The sequence below is a fragment of the Humulus lupulus genome, chromosome 5, assembly GCF_963169125.1.
Source record: "Humulus lupulus chromosome 5, drHumLupu1.1, whole genome shotgun sequence".
Taxonomy (NCBI): Eukaryota; Viridiplantae; Streptophyta; class Magnoliopsida; order Rosales; family Cannabaceae; genus Humulus; species Humulus lupulus.
Genome location: NC_084797.1, coordinates 155,580,758 through 155,597,418, shown reverse-complemented (window position 1 = coordinate 155,597,418; position 16,661 = coordinate 155,580,758). Strand labels below are relative to the sequence as shown.

At 35.5% G+C, this 16,661-nt stretch overlaps 1 protein-coding gene across 1 annotated transcript; it reads right to left on the bottom strand.

Annotated features, from left to right (window-relative positions):
- Positions 1–3,591: 3,591 nt before the first annotated feature.
- Positions 3,592–5,512, bottom strand: LOC133777771 (uncharacterized). The gene is made up of 3 exons (XM_062217505.1): positions 4,522–5,512; positions 3,899–4,416; positions 3,592–3,810 (listed from the first exon to the last, which is right to left on the bottom strand). The coding sequence occupies exons 1-3, from the start codon at positions 5,341–5,343 to the stop codon at positions 3,669–3,671; spliced, it is 1,482 nt and encodes a 493-aa protein (XP_062073489.1). The 5' UTR covers positions 5,344–5,512; the 3' UTR covers positions 3,592–3,668.
- Between the last annotated feature and the right edge of the window lie 11,149 nt (positions 5,513–16,661).

Genomic DNA, 16,661 nt, shown 5'->3' with positions numbered 1-16,661 from the left:
ACTAAGAAAGCCATTTGTAGACTAAAGTAAGGGTTGAGAAATCTTGGAGAAAAATTTAATGGGTAAGCAATTTTTTCTTAAATACTTGGATTAGTGATGTTTCCTTTAAACTTTTTGAGCATTTCGTATAGATCTGAGCAATATTTGTACATTTTTTTGGGTTTTTTCTAGTTTTTTGTCGATCTGCGTTTTCTGGGAATTTTCTGGGTTAGTGTTGTGCTCGATGCCTGCTCGATGCAGGCTCGATGACACACCAATTTTAGCGTTGCATGTTCTGCTCGATGGGTACTCGATACCTACTCGATGGGTACTCGATGGTAATGTTCATTCTCATTTTTTCATGCATGCTCGATAGATGCTCTATGCCTGCTCGATGCAGGCTCGATGACACACCAATTTTAGCGTTGCATGTTCTGCTCGATGGGTACTCGATACCTACTCGATGGGTACTCGATGGTAATGTTCATTCTCACTTTTTCATGCATGCTCGATAAATGCTCGATTCCTGCTCGATGCAAGCTCGATGGCACATCATTTTTTACGTTGCATGTTGTACTCGATGGGTACTCGATACCTACTCGATGGGTACTCGATGGTAATGTGCATTCTCACTTTTTCATGCATGCTCGATAAATGCTCGATGCCTGCTCGATGCAAGCTCGATGGTACATCATTTTTTACGTTGCATGTTGTACTCGATGGGTACTCGATGGGTACTCGATGGTAATGTGCATTCTCACTTTTCATGCATGCTCGATAGATGCTCGATGCCTGCTCGATGCAAGCTCGATTGCACATATTTGTTTACGTTGCATGTTGTGCTTGATGGTTACTCGGTAGCTACTCGATGCAAGCTCGATGGTCATGTTTTTCAACATCATTAAAATACCATTTGTGTTTGTGTTTTTTTATTTCAGGTTCTACTGTTTACGTATTTGTTTCTTACAACGGTGTTTGGGAAATGCATGGTAGGAAATGGTAATTTAAGGATGCTGAAGGTGAAGTGATACCAGTAGAGAATGATGTCACTTACTTGCAACTACTTGACATACTGCACGAGACATTTCAGGTGGATAGAGAGGTGTATGAATTGAAACTCGAGGTGCCATACGTATGCGGCGAGCAACCATTTGCACCGGTTCAATTGAAGAATGATCGTCAAGTTCGTGTATTCTTAGGAATAAGCTTGAATGAACGGGTAGTCTTATGTGTGACTCCACTTAAGAAGAATGTCATATCAGATCCTTCTCCTAGTGTGAACAAAAAAGACACGACTAGTATCGATCCATCTCCTGCAGGTAGCAGTTACAAGCATCTTAGCGAGGTGGGCACTTTTGTTCCAGTTACTGATCCGATGGCTACTATTCAGCTTGATATACCACAAGGAGGTCCCACAGGTGTGCTTGAGGCATATGAGTACGATCCCTATGTGAATGATGATCCAGTTGGTAATTGCTTTGAAGATAATGATGATGGTTCCGAGGATGACTCGTATTATAGTGCAGATGTTTCAAATGAGGAGTTAAACATTTCCCAAGCCCAACAAGTAGAAGAAGAGTCAGGACTGCCTCTTGCACAGGCACCTCTCCCAACTCAAGGACGCCGAGCACCTGCTCGAAGCAGTAATCAACCTGCTAGGACAGAAGATAACACTGGGTGGAGGGAGACAATTGTATCAAGAGAAGATCACACCAGATGGAGTGCCCCAATGTTTACAAAAGAAGATATTGAGGCATCTGCTAAAACCCATTCCTCATCATCTGGTGGACCAATGAGAGAAATATATGTTGGGAAGACTTTTGAGGACAAGAATGATTTAAAAACCAAAGCTGCTCTATTTGCAATGAAGAATAGCTTTGAGTATATGGTGAAAAAGTCTGGTACTGACGTGTGGTATATCACATGCAAAGATCCTGACTGTTGTTGGAGATTGAGAGGGAAAAAACAACCAATGTCCCCCATGTTTGAGATCACGGTATACAAGAGCGTACACACATGCTCACTAGAAGTGCGACAAAAAGGTCATCGTCAAGCTGCACCGTGGGTCGTTGGACACCTCATAAAGAACAAATATGCAGTTGATGGGACCAGTTACATGGCAAACAACATAAAGGAGGATATGAAGAAAAAATTTGGTATTGATATGAGTTATGAAAAGGCATGGAGATGTAGAGAGAAGGCACTTACGTATGTTAGGGGGACATATGAGGATTCGTATTGCAAGTTGCCATCCTACTTGCACATGTTGCAGCAAAAGAATCCAGGTACAATTACTGATTTTGTCACTGAAGATGGTCGTTTCCTATATTGCTTCTTTGCCCTTGGAGTTTGTAGGAGAGGATTCAGATTTTGTCGTCCTGTGATATGTGTGGATGGCACGTTCTTGAAGAATAAGTACGGTGGCCACATGCTATGTGCCGTTGCTTTGGATGCGAATAGTCATTTATATCCAATTGCCTTCGGGTTGGTGGATAGTGAGAACCACAACTCGTGGAAATATTTCATGACGAAGTTGAAGGAAGCCATTGGGGACGTTGATGACTTGGCTTTCGTGTCAGATAGGCATGCGAGTATTATTCATGCTCTAGAGGTTGTCTTTCCTGATGCCTACCACGGCGCATGCTACCATCACATCAGTATGAATGTGAAAGCCAAGTTCAAGACTGATCACTGTCACAGTGAGATGTGGGCAGCAGCCTATGCATGGAAGAAGACGAAATTTCTAAAGCATTATGAAAATATTAAGCGAATGGATCCTCCTATAGCTGCCTATTTGGAGGGAATTGGTTTCGATAAGTGGTCTCGTCCTTTCTTTCCTGGAAAACGATACAATATAATGACTAGCAACTACGCTGAAAGCTTCAACAACAAGACCAAGGATGCAAGAACCTTTCCAGTTACAATTTTTTTAGAATTCATTCGGTTCACACTACAGTCTTGGTTTTCTGAACGACGTAGTGTGACAGAGAAGACTACCACCAAATTATCCACCCTGATGGAGGCAGATGTATCGAACAATGCTGACAAAGGAAGGTTCATGAATGTCTATGCCCTTGGTCAATTCGAGTTTCATGTAACTGGTGCAGACAGTGATGCTGAGGTGAATTTGATGACGAAATCATGCTCATGTGGGGTATTCCAGCTCATAGGCACACCTTGTCCCCATGCAGCTGCAGCAGCTATAGAGCGTGGAGTGAACCTTTACTCTTTGTGTTCACCGTTTTACACCATTGAGTCATGGAGGAATTCGTACAAAGAAACCATTTACCCAACTGGGAACGAGGATGACTGGATACTTCCAGATGACATTAAGAATATGGTAGTTGGTGTACCCATAGAGAAACAACAAGTTGGTCGCCCAAAAAAACCAAAGCTAGGAAGACCAAGGACAAATCGTTGGCCATCAGGCGGGGAAAAACCAGTTACAATGCGTAAGTGTAGTAGATGTGGTGGTCGTGGCCACAACAAATCCTCATGCAAAGCTCGGCTTTGAGTTTATTTTTTGTTGTATTTTATTTAAACTTGAAGTTGAAGGTTATTTTTCGTTTTCTTTTTTTATTGTCGTTAATGAATTTTGGTTGTTAATTGTCGTTAATAAAAAGATACTCGACTCAAAAAAATTTCTTAAAAATCTACATTTTAAGCAAATAAATATAACATGAGAATGTTCAATGTCTAACATTCTGATACCATAAGTCAACTGTCCATTTGTTTCTGAACAACTCCATGTTGTCATCGCAAATCGTGTCAAGTGGTAGCCTACCCAATAAGTGTTCGATGTGCTTGATGGCGTACACACCACAATCTCCACTGTAACCAAAACATAAATTGCATTAGTAACAAAATCAACATGGAATTTAATTTAAAAAACTTGAATAAAAACTAGACTTTTGTTTACCTGACTTTGGTTTGGGGTACTGAATCAACTGGCATGCGGTGCACATTGAACTCTTTGCATCTTTTAGCTCCAGGTGGAATCGTCAACCTAGGGTCGTCCTTGAAAAGTTGTGACTGCAATAACAACGATGGGAACAAAGTAGACCATGACTTCATAAAAGATTGCAGTTGTTTATCACTTATCACGGTCACATCCGAATCATAAACATTCAGAGTCCAAGTAGAAATGGAGGCTTCAACTGCAAACCAATGCGCTTGAAGGTAGTTCTGGCACCAATATACAGTGTCTACTCCCTTCCACGATGCCAGAAATTGATTGTCAATTCCCGTAATCATTGATATCACATCTGAATCCCACAAAAACCTTTTCTTATCCGCTTCCTTGGCATTCTGATATGCATCATAACGGGCCGGTACCACTTGTGAGAACATAATATTCATCACAACACCATCTTGCCGATACGCCCCGGGATAGAACTGTCGACGCCTACGTAGCATATGCATGGCCGCATCAATATGCTGCAAAAATGATTGGAAAGTAATTAATCAGCCTATCGAAACCCTTATTGAACCCACTGCTTATACTAGATAACAAATATTAATAAATTTAATAAAATTACTTACCCCATCATCGATCCAAAACTGTGGTGTCTTCATCGTCAGAAACCAACTCGGACCATACACACCAGATTGGACATCCCTCTTCGTCTTGTTCGGAATATCTCCAAGCAACCACTTGCCGACCGTTCTGTACTGTGTAGCAAGTGGCTTCTTTAGAGGGTCGAGGACTAATGGCACGTCATCAATCGCATCCAAACGAGCTTTCTTTTTGGTTGGGTCGGTGTAGTCTTCAAATTTCTTAGGTTTGCGTCTTTTCCTCTTGGCCAATTGAAACTCTACACCAGCAACATCCCCAGGTTCTATAATAGCAACACCTGGGGTCTCAGGATTTGCTGTGAGTACTATCGGGGGAGGAGTGCCTATGTCATGTGAGACAAAATCATCTGGGAGGTCAAGTGAGTCGGAATCAGAATCAGAATCATTTGGAAGATCTTGTACGAATGTCAAGATCTTATTGACAGCATCCATGATGACCGCCTGGTTCTCTAGGATGGTATCCTGACGACTCTCGACTCGCTCCAACCTCTCCAACACCTCCCGTAAATCAGGTTGATCAGGACTGGGGTGTACCGATGGGGCTGGGGCCGAGGGTGTGGGGTCGATGGGGACTGGGGTATCCTCATCATCAGGGCCATCAACAAAAATATTTGCTGCCTTCGCAACCTCAGCAGCTATCTTCGCCACCTTCTCAAAATCAGTGGGAGTTTCTACCTCTTCTTCTTGGCCCAACCTGGGATACAAGGGAGCATCACCCTCCGTCAGAGCGCTATAATAATCTATCTCCGAAGGCCGGGGCTTCAACATGGACAACATAATCAACTGCATCAAATACAAAGCATTAAGTCAGTTTGAAACCACCAAAGAATACTCTATTTTGACATAATATAGCAGAACTTACACTCGTCTTCTTGAACATCGGTGCAAGGTCGGCCTTCGAAATAGGACGCTCCTTATTGCTCGACCAACTAAGCATCCTCGGAAACTGGTTTCCATGGTTAATACCAAACTCACGTGCAAACTGCTGGATGGCTTCATATGCCCAATACTGCAATGCAGGGACATAACCATACAAACTGTATTTTGCTTCTTTCTGTTTCCCCTTAACTTCCTTTTTCTTCTCATAGTTCCTTTTCTGATGATGCATGTCTTTCTTACATGAATCCATAAGCTTGTTAAAAGACACCTTCCCCCATGGGTAAGTAAAGAAGTACTCAGTGTCCTCCACCATCTTCAGGGAATCTATCCAGACATTTAACTTGCCCTCTCGTGCAAGTAAAACCCCCTCAACAAAGAAACATAGGCCCAACTTGTAGGCATCTTCAACTACAGTGCAGTTTTTTAAAGCAGCCTCCAAATGCATTAACTTCACTGTTTCTTCATCATTAAAGTACTCCTTGATTAAGCGGTCACTAGTCAAGTGTTTCTTCAAATCAGTCTCAGATGGCCCGGAACTGAAGTTCAACCCCGTAACCAAAGCAAACTCGCCTCTACCAAATCTGCAGGGTCTAGATCCCAAATGTAAATGCAACTCATCCTCTTTGAAGCACTGGATCTTGCGCAACATTAATTGATGCATGAGAGATGCAGAGAAGTCCAATTTCTCAGCCATGAAAAATTGTTTGAATGGGGATTCCTTCACCCTTTCTATCAACCCGAGCTCCTCAAACTTGTCCTTGATTGTTTTAAAGTAACCATTGCCCCTATATGTGACTCGTCCAGGAAAGTGATCTGTCAAGGGTAAAAGATACTTCGGCATCTGCAAAAAATAAAGATAACAATAATACAGTTAAATAAAGTCGCATGAAAAATCCATAAATAAACATACATGCAACCATCGAACCCATCTCGAACACCAATCGAACCCCAACCCGAGTACCCATCGAACCCCCTATCGAACCCCTAGAGCATGCATCGAACCACCATCGAGCATGCATCGAACCCCCATCGAGCATGCATCTAATTTCTTAGTTTTAAACCGGGAACCCATAATGGGCCTACCCCATCGAACCCCTAAGGCCTACCCTATCGAACCAACATCGACAAGCATCGAACCCAACAAATACCAAACCCATCGAGCATGCATCGAACCCCATCGAGCATGAATCGAACCCAACAAATACACAACCCATCGAGCATGCATCGATCCCCCATCGAGCATCGAACCTAAACTTGGAACCCTTAACGGCTTAACCTATCGAACCCCCATCGAGCATGCATCGAACCCCCCCCCCCCCCCCCCCCCCCCATCGAGCATGCATCGAACCCCCATCGAGCATCGAACCTAAACTTGGAACCCTTAACGTCTTAACCTATCGAAACCCCATCGAGCATGCATCGAACCCCCATCGAGCATGCATCGAACCTCCCATCGAGCAACCTCAGACCCACAAAAATCACAGGCTTCACTAAAACATACCCACACTATTCCATACCCAAAACAAACCAGATTAATCCATACACACAAACAATCCCACACTAATCCATACACAAACAATTCCACACTAATCCATACACATACACACAAACACAAACAATAAGCTTACCTTTGTTTTGGGTATGGAGAAACTTGAACCGTGGGTTTTGGATGACAGACGGCGAGAGGCAAGACGGAGGCGCGGGGTTTCGACGGGGGCTGTGACGGGGGCTCGACGGGGGGCAGCGCGGCTTCGACGGGGGGCAACGCGACTTCGACGGGGGCCGCGACGGGGACTCGAACCGAGAGTTTGAGAGAGAAAGCTTGAGAGAGAGAGAAAGCTTGAGAAACCAAAGGGGAGATCTGGGTAGTTCAATGGTCGGGGGGTTGGGAGTTTGTGAACGAGAGTTTGAGAGAGAGAGAGGGAGAATCAAAACTGGGATTGGGGGGAATTGTGACAGGGGTATTTTGGGTACTAACAAAAATTTTGGCATTATTTTGTAATGTTAAAAATGCCTAGCATTATTTTGTATTACACCACACTATTAAGCATAAAAAGTCAAATTTCCCTTTGTAAATAAACAAGATTACAATTTCAATTGTTCAACACAATTTTTCTTCTCTTCTCTCCCTCTCTCTAATATAAAGAATTCTTTCTTCCCCTTTCTCTCTGCCATAGAATAATTTAGAGGGTGTTTGGTTCTTTAACTAAAAAACTGTTTTTTATTTTTAAAAGCTAAAAACTGTTTTTTGAAAATAAGTGGGGGTGTTTGGCGTTGTTTTCATAAAACAATTTTTAAAAACAAAGTTATAAAAAACAAAAAATTTTGAGAACAAAAAGTTGTTTTCTATTGTTCTCAAATTTTTTTTTGTCTATATTTTTTTTTCTCACATAATTTTTTTAATTATTATTATCTAACATAATTTATTGTCACATTATTTTCTCTCTCATTAGTTTCTCTCTCTTCACTTTCTCTCTCTTTATTTTCTCTCTCATCACTTTCTCTCTCCTTACATTTTCTCTCTTCACTTTCTCTCTTGTTATTTTCTTTTTCATCATTTTCTATCTCCTTATTTTCTCTTGCATCATTTACTATATCATCATTTTCTCTCTCATCACTTAATATTTTATTATTTTCTCTCTCGTCATTTCCTCTCTCTCTACTCACTTCTCTCTCTTCACTTTCTTTCTTATTACATTCTCTCTCATTTTTTCTTGCATCGATTAATTTTTCTCTTCTCAATTTCTATTTCTTCAAATTTTCTCTCCTTACTTTCTCACTTCTTATTTTTCATCATTTTTCTTTCAAATTATTTTATCTCATTATTTATTACAAACTTTTAAAAGATTTTTATCTTTGTAAATATATTTGTTAATTTTTTATTTAAGAATTAAAAAAAAACTAAAAAAATTGTTTTTAGAAAACATTAACCAAACACCTCTTGTTTTTTAAAAACTAGAAAAACTATTTTCTGTTCTCAACTCTGAGAACACAACTTTGAAAACAGAAAACAAAGCTAAGCAGGTATCTTCTCACAATTTTTTAGTAAAATTGTAAGAATGATTATTATAAGGTGAAACCTTATATTTTGTATTCCTTATTGTTTTTATAAATATTTTTTAAAATCTAAATTTTATTTATGAAATTAATATTTATTATTAATTTTATATTGATTCACTCAATCTGACTTTTTGCACGTAATTTCACCAAAATAATTTATATTAATTTTATTATATTAGGAAAAGTAATTTATTATCGCAAAAATTGTATAGTGTTTAGTATTAGCATGAGATCTTAATTTGTTATTTTGTGAGTAGTCTTTTACTGCATATTGTCAACAGTACTATGTCGATTCTAAGTTTCTCATAACAATAACATATGCATGTACTTCAAGTATGAAGTTTTATTACTCAAATACATTTGCAAATTATCAAAGTAAATAGGCGACCAAAATATATTGTAGAACCCCAATGCCTCACCAAACATTTTTATTATTTATTTTCTTTTTACTTTAATCCCTCAAACATACAAATCCACAAAAATATTGATTATTTTACTGTTCTCACATTACTTACCTTCTAACTGTTTTACTTGTCTCTTTGTTTCTTTACCTTTTTATGGAATTGACCGTCCATCTATACTATCGTCACCGCTTAGTGGAAGCCACATTTGGGCATTAATCAGGGATCGTTCCAAGAAAGTGTGTGTGCTTTATGAGGGGATCGCATGGACAACGACGATCCTAAGAACACCATAGTTTATTGTTAGTTTTATAAAATACATTTATTTTATGTTGGGGCATATTTTATTTAATTGCATGTTTTTACTTTATCTTTTAAGAAACTCAGCTTAAGAGCATTAATAAAGACTACTTTCTTTTGCATTTAAAATGTTTATTCAAAGAATATGTACTAGTTGAATTAGAGTGTTCCATAAGTGCTAAAATTGATGAAAAACTCATATTCACAAGTGACCAAAAGATCTTTATATATAGAGTTTTGAGACACCCTTTGAATTTTAAATTCCACCAACCTCAGTTATTGTTACTAATGTGTAATGGGTGTTTATAGAATTAAAATGAAGATTTGATAGTTACTTAGGCTGTTCAAAACGTTCAATTTGATCAAAGAGCAAAATGAGATTTGACTGTCAGGTCCCCAGGCTACGACCTGTATTGCTCTAGGCCGCGACCTGGAGTTCTTAGAACCTCCTAATTTTGCACATTTTCTCAAAACACCCTAATACATTTCCCACATAATTTTGTAATTAACCTCCATACACCTAATGGAAGTTAAAAATATATCTTCAACAACCATATCACATTGTGGCTTTATGAAATTCAATCTTTGAAATGTGCAACTCTCAATCTACACATTATTGGGTGATTTTTTGGAAGTTACAAATTAGTAACTGATTTTGTAACTCTAAAAATATGTTACACAATTGAACGTACACACTTGTCCAATTTTTGTAACTCTCAGTATTATGTTACAATATGTGACAAACACATTTGTCACATTATTTAATTTAAATATTATAAAATAATATAACAATATGTTTAGTCTTATTTATTGTACTTTCGTAAGAAATACCTCTAAAATTGCATGTTGAATTTAAACTGTAAATTTTCAATATTTTAATCAAGCAGAATATTTACAACAAAAGTGTCATCATAAATATTTTAGCTACTATTTAAAATTGTCACAATTAATGTATCTTTAAAAATATTTTTATATGAAAATTAATATTAAGATGTCATCATTTATTTTTAACAACATCTAAAACAAATGTCTTCTTACCTAAATTTAATGACATTTAAAAAAAGGTCATAAATATTTACTGCTTAGGCACATGAAACCTGTCTCACGCCTTCTTCTTCCTGAGATGTCTTAGGACATTTCTCTTTAGAAAAGACAACTTGATATTTGGTCGGTAACTAATCTCTTTTGGAGTTTAGCATCGACAATAATGCTAGCACCTTATCAAGTTGCTTGAGATAATGCCTAAACTTTGTTCTTGCATGCGATCTGAATATGTATGCTAAGAAACATAGTTTCCTTTTCCTAAATTTTTTATTTGGAATTGTTAGACTAGCCATTTCCTTCCAATTGACAATATTTTTATATCATTTTAAATAAATAAAACACCATCAACATAAAAGAATTAAGAATACCGCCCTTCTTATGTTTGTTGTATTTATAAACGCATTGCTTGATAACATTTTGTTTGCAACTTTAAGTCTTAATGGTCTCATAAAATCAAATGTGAGATTCCAAGATCTCTAAATTATATTTTTTTATTAAAAATTTGACAACATATATTTATATAAACACACTTTCTCACACATTTATTTAGCCTTGGTTTTCCGCACTTTGTTTCGTAACCAATATGTGTTAAATTTTGGATTATTTACATATACACATATTATTTCAAAAATCATATATAGACTTTTATTTACAATAATAACGTTTTTGGCACACCTAAAAATAATAATACCCCCACTCTTTCTCCTCTCCCTCTTTCTTTAAACTGAGCTTAGTCATCAACATTTTGGCCACCCTAATGCTACACACTTCGAACGAGGGGCGGGAAGGGGGGGGGGGAGAGAAGATGTTGAGGATCTCACGGTCCAAAGATCACCACAATCCATCGTTGAAGGAGCCCACATGTGTCGGCCAAAGTTGTTAGAGTTGTGACTTTGACTTTATTTTCCAGTGAACTCCGACCACCACAAGCCCCAGGGTGGTACCGTCATAATCTACTATTTGAGGGGATATTTTGGAGTTTATCAAGCAGAGGTTTCTTGTCGTCGCAGGAGAAGATAGTTGGGATGGATCGTGCTTTGTTTTTTTTTTTGAAATTTTTATGCTTGGTTAATAAAAAAATTGAAAGGTATCTTGAATAATCAAATGAGTTTTTTTTCTGTGTTTTATTTTAAAAGCAACTCCACAGTTGCTTTTTAATTTGCTTATGTTGGAAAAACTTATACATGATATTTATTTATTTTCATGTAGATCTAATATTAAACAAATTAATATGAGATAACCTAGAACATGTTTCTAAAATTGAATTCAAAGAGAAACAAAGACAAGAATACTTATAGTATACGCAGCGGAATGAAAGAGTCTTTCCTTCAGTTCCTCTAACTCTTCTATCCTCTCTGTCACAGAGTATTATCAAGAAATTGAACCGATCTTCTATTTTCTTCACAGTCTTCCAATGTATCCTTAGAATCACCTAGACTAGTGTGAGCAATTCTCAACACATGAGATAGATATAGAGAGAAGAAGAGAAAATAACAAAGAGGCTTAGAAAAGGACTTGTGTTTAAGAGATAATCTAAAACTATCAGAAAACCAGTGATTAAACTTATCTGTCGTCTCAGAAAACTTAACTTGTGACTTCTCTCTAAGCACTCCTTTTATAGACTCAATTAGGCTATTTAATTTAATTAAAAAATCAATAAAATAGTAGTCATTTTAAAGCCCTAGGTCGAAATTATCATGGGCTTTAGGCCCGTGAAATTTCTCATTTGATTCTAAGCTCATTGGAGTTAAAATCAAGGTCTGTATTATTTCTCTATTAATTTAATTAATTAAATAATCATTTAAATCCTTTATCAAATTAATTATTTATAATTTGAATATTGATTTAAACTTATTTATTAATTTAGATATCAATTTATCTTAATCAATAAATCTGCCATAATTTCTCTTTTTCTTCTCTAAATTACACAACTCTGTGAAACTATCCAAAATTGACCTGATCAACTTTGATAATTATAATTGATAATTAAATCAATTAATTAAGACTATCTAGATGATTTTATCCAAGGTACAATGGGGATCATGGGCCTATGAAATCCAGCTGCAATAAGTTATCATAAATCTAACAAATAAACTTACTAACTTATTAATTCCTCGTGACTCCACTATAGACTTGGAATTGCACTCTTGAATTCATAGAACACTCTATAAAAAATATAGATATGCTATTAATTATCCATTGTCAACCACAATTTTCACTCAATCCTCTATAGATGATCTACAATGAGATATGACTAAAATACTGTTTTACCCCTCATTGTATTTTATCCTTAAAACACTTAGTACCTTGTAAATGATATTTCAGTAAACTAATTTAATTACTGAAATGAGATATCTATCATTTAGCACCTTGAACCAAACTAAAAGGAAACCATCGTTTCACTTCTTCATCAGAAGCTATAGATGTTCATATCTATGATTAACACTCCCACTCAATTATACTACCGAGTTTCCAAGATGTAAGTTTGGGCTAGTCCGTAGGGTAAGCTGGTAACGAACACGTCAAAGAACTCAAATAATACAATCAGTTAGAATACTAACCACTCATAATTGAGATTGAATTGACCTATGGTCAACTATATGATATGACTAGAATATATAATAACGGTATGTTTACTTATCTTATCAACTGTCAATATTGGTCCAGTCTGACGTAACAAATATATATGATCGTATCTACTTTGCTAATGTTCTGGAAAGAACATAACACCATAATGTGTAAGTATATCATATCATAGATTGGCAAGTCAGTGTAAATCCTATGCACTGACTAATCTTAGGACTAACTTATTTTGAACATATAATCATATTTATATTCCATTGTGATTACGTCACTATAAATAAGATTAGCTATATGCTCGGGATTTAATAGAAGTTTATATTAAACAAATAATCATGCAAAGTGATTGACCAAGTCAAAAAATGATTTCTATTCTTTTATTGATAATAAAATGAGATTACAAAGAAATTGTGTTTTAATTAGGGCATAAAACCCCAATAGCTTAAACAAAAATTAATTTTAAGAGACCAATTTTTTTTTTAATTATAATTTGAAACTCTTATGTTTTTTTTCTTTCTGTTTGGTTAATAAAAAAACTATTACTCACATATAAATTACACGAGTGAAGTATAATTGAACTATTCATTTAAAAGTTACCATTTAGTATACAATAGTAAATTTTGCTAATAAACTATGTGGTAACTTGTTTACTACATAGTAAATCATTAGTTTCTAAAATAGGCTTTGAAGATAACAAAAAAAAAATATCTTAAATAATAATACCATAATATAACCTGAACAATGAAGTCATGTTCTTGAAGGTAACATATCGATATCTTAAGATAACCAATTTCTACAAATAGGCTTGAAGGTAATTATAATGAAGTTTTTTTGCGGAAAGGTAACCAATCAGTATCTTATCGATATTGTTATCATCCAGAAGGTTGCTTTTGAAAACGCTAGGAAATTGGAGAAAATCAGGGTAGCAAGATTGCTCCCATCTTTTTTTTTTCGCATTAAGACAACATTCTCACTTTTTGTGGGATGAATTATTTTTAAATAAGGTATGGAAAGAGTATTATATTAAAATAAGGTAGGTGATTTTTGTAATTATTTTTTTTATTTTAAATTTATTTTTTGCTATTATTTTTACTCAAGTGATTTTTGTATATAAATTTTTTTAGGTATACTTTTGAAACAAAAAATCCTCAAATTTTGAATAGGGGAGTCATATAATATGACAGAAGATTTTTGTGGAATTTAAAAAGATTGCTTTAAGTTTGATTATTTATTTTAAGTTATGATTTCTATGACTTAGAAAATAATTATAACTTAGATAATTATAATTATTATGGTTAGTATTTATTAAGATTTTAGCATATGATCAAATTAGTATATAGTTTTAAGCCTTTTTAAAAATTATGCACACATGTTATTTGGAAGTTTAAGAAGTATACATGTGGCATTAAAATTTAGCCCCAATTATTGGAAGACACTAGCTTGGTCAAAATTTTCTATAGTTTTATTAGGTTGAATTATCATGAATTGAATAAATAAGTGACAATACTTCCATTGAAAACCAAGTCTTACTTGGTTGAAGAACAAAACTAGGTGGCATGAGAAGCATAAGAATAGACAAGGTTGGGCTAGTTTGAATTAAGTGACCATGTGTCAACAAAAGCTAGTTAAAAGGAGACTAGAAATTAAGTGTAAGGAGTCAAAAACTAAGTAGAGAAAGTAGTGGGTTGGTTGTACTAGAAATGACTAAGATTTGAATTTGAATACATACTCATAGGCGTGGAGACAATGTAGGAAGCAAGGCTTGGACATTGACTCAATTTTTAAATGGGAGGCTATGTGGCATTTAGAGAGTAGTTGTAGCACTTAACTAGGGAGGAGCATGGGCTGGCCGAAACCACTAAAGGAGGGGGAGTTTTGAATTTTGAAAAATTGTTGAAGTAAAGTGGAGAAGTTTAAGGAAGGAGGTTGGGTTTATAGCCTATAAAAATAGTCTTTCCCCTCACCATTTTTCACACAAACCAAAGCCTTCAAATGCTCTTCATTTTCGAAATATAAATCCCCCAAAGCTCTCATATTCGTGCCCCATTAACACACCATAGTTGAACCGCTATAGCCTTTATAGTGCTTGAGAATTAATTTCTTCTTCTATTTTCTTATTTAGCCTCAAACATATTTGTCCTTGTAAACCCTACATAGCTTAAACACTACGCCTTTCAAACCACTATATAGCAAAAATTACCCCAAAGTATCAAGCTCTTTGTATTGTTGTTGGAGATAGGCATTGTTGTGAGGCTCGGGATTTTGGAAGTATTGATCATTTGGTCCTAGGGTAAAGGTGTGACTTTTATAAGGTTTAGAGTTTTTGGAAGTTTAGTTTTTATTATAAGTCTCTAATCTTAAATCTTTTATGTTATATATAAGGTTTTGGGCAAGATCTGTTAAGCACAAGCAATCTCTTTTTCTTCTTTTATTCCACACTCAAGGTAAGGAAAATTAGGTAGTTTTAGTTATGACATCTTAAGTGATTTGTATGGCCCTAACATTTCAGGTACAAAATAGATAAGTGTGGCTGGACCTAAGGTGTTCAGAAATTGAATGACCGACTTAAGTTGATGTCCGGTATGCACTGTTGCCAAAACTTGTATGACAGACCTAAGTTGATGTCTGGGGCTTAATTGCCAACCCTTATAAGCACTTATATTTTCTTATACATGTTTTGTTATTATGATCTATGATTATGACCTAGGGGGTGTTTGGTATGAGGTTTGAGTTTGGGGGAGTAGAGTTAGAAGGGGTTTAGATTAAGGGAATGTGAAACTCAAGTGTTTAAAGGGGTTAAGATTACCCTCAAATCAAACTAAAAAATGGGATCCACTTAGAAACACAAACCCCAAGCCATTAAAAATAAATTTACCAAACATGAGTTAGATTTGATATTCCCATTCCCACCAAACCAAACACCCCCTATGTTTATAACTTAGACTATGTTTATAATCTAGGATATTATGATCTATGATTATGACCTATGTTTTTGACTTAGACTATGTTTATAACTTAGGATATTATGATCTTATATGACTAGCATAAATACGTTTTGATATGAAATTTTCTATGAATTTATGATTGTTATGACTATATGTTTATATGACTATTGTATGTATTTTCCTTACTGAGCTTACAAGCTTACTCCTTATGATATTATTGTGCAGATAATTGAGGTTAGAATGGCCGGTGGCGAGTGAGACTTAAGAGCTTAGTGATGTATTCGTGAGGATAATCAATGGCCTAAACTTTTATGTCTGAAAGCATTTTCTTTAAGTATCTTTATTTTTATTCAAATGTTTCTCATTACATTTTGTTAAAGACCTTATTTTATTTTTGTAAAAACATGGTATCCCTTTGCTTTTTATGATTTTCTTAAATAAATGAGCAATATTTATGTTTATAATCCAACGTTGTGTTCTCAATAATATTTTTAGAAATTAGGGCATTGATACATATTTTTGTACCGCAAGTGTACGGTGTATTGCAATATTGTTTTAAATTAAAAGATGTCGAACCCACAGGGATTAAATATTAAATTCACTAATTACTATTACTGTTAAGTCTATAATTTTAATTAGAAAAGCCAATAAATAAATCAAACAATAAAATAAAGGATATGAAATAACAAGATAATCAATTCTAATGCTCTTGGAAAGTGATTAAATAAAAGATAAATGTACTAGAGTAATGATTTCACTATTCAATTATGAGCATGGTTTCTTTATTATCCTAATTAGTTCTCCTCATTTGTAATTTCTAGAATTCTAATATAATGCATTTATATCTCTCAAGCATATATGAAATTAATCTCAATTAATCAATATGATATCTCTATTC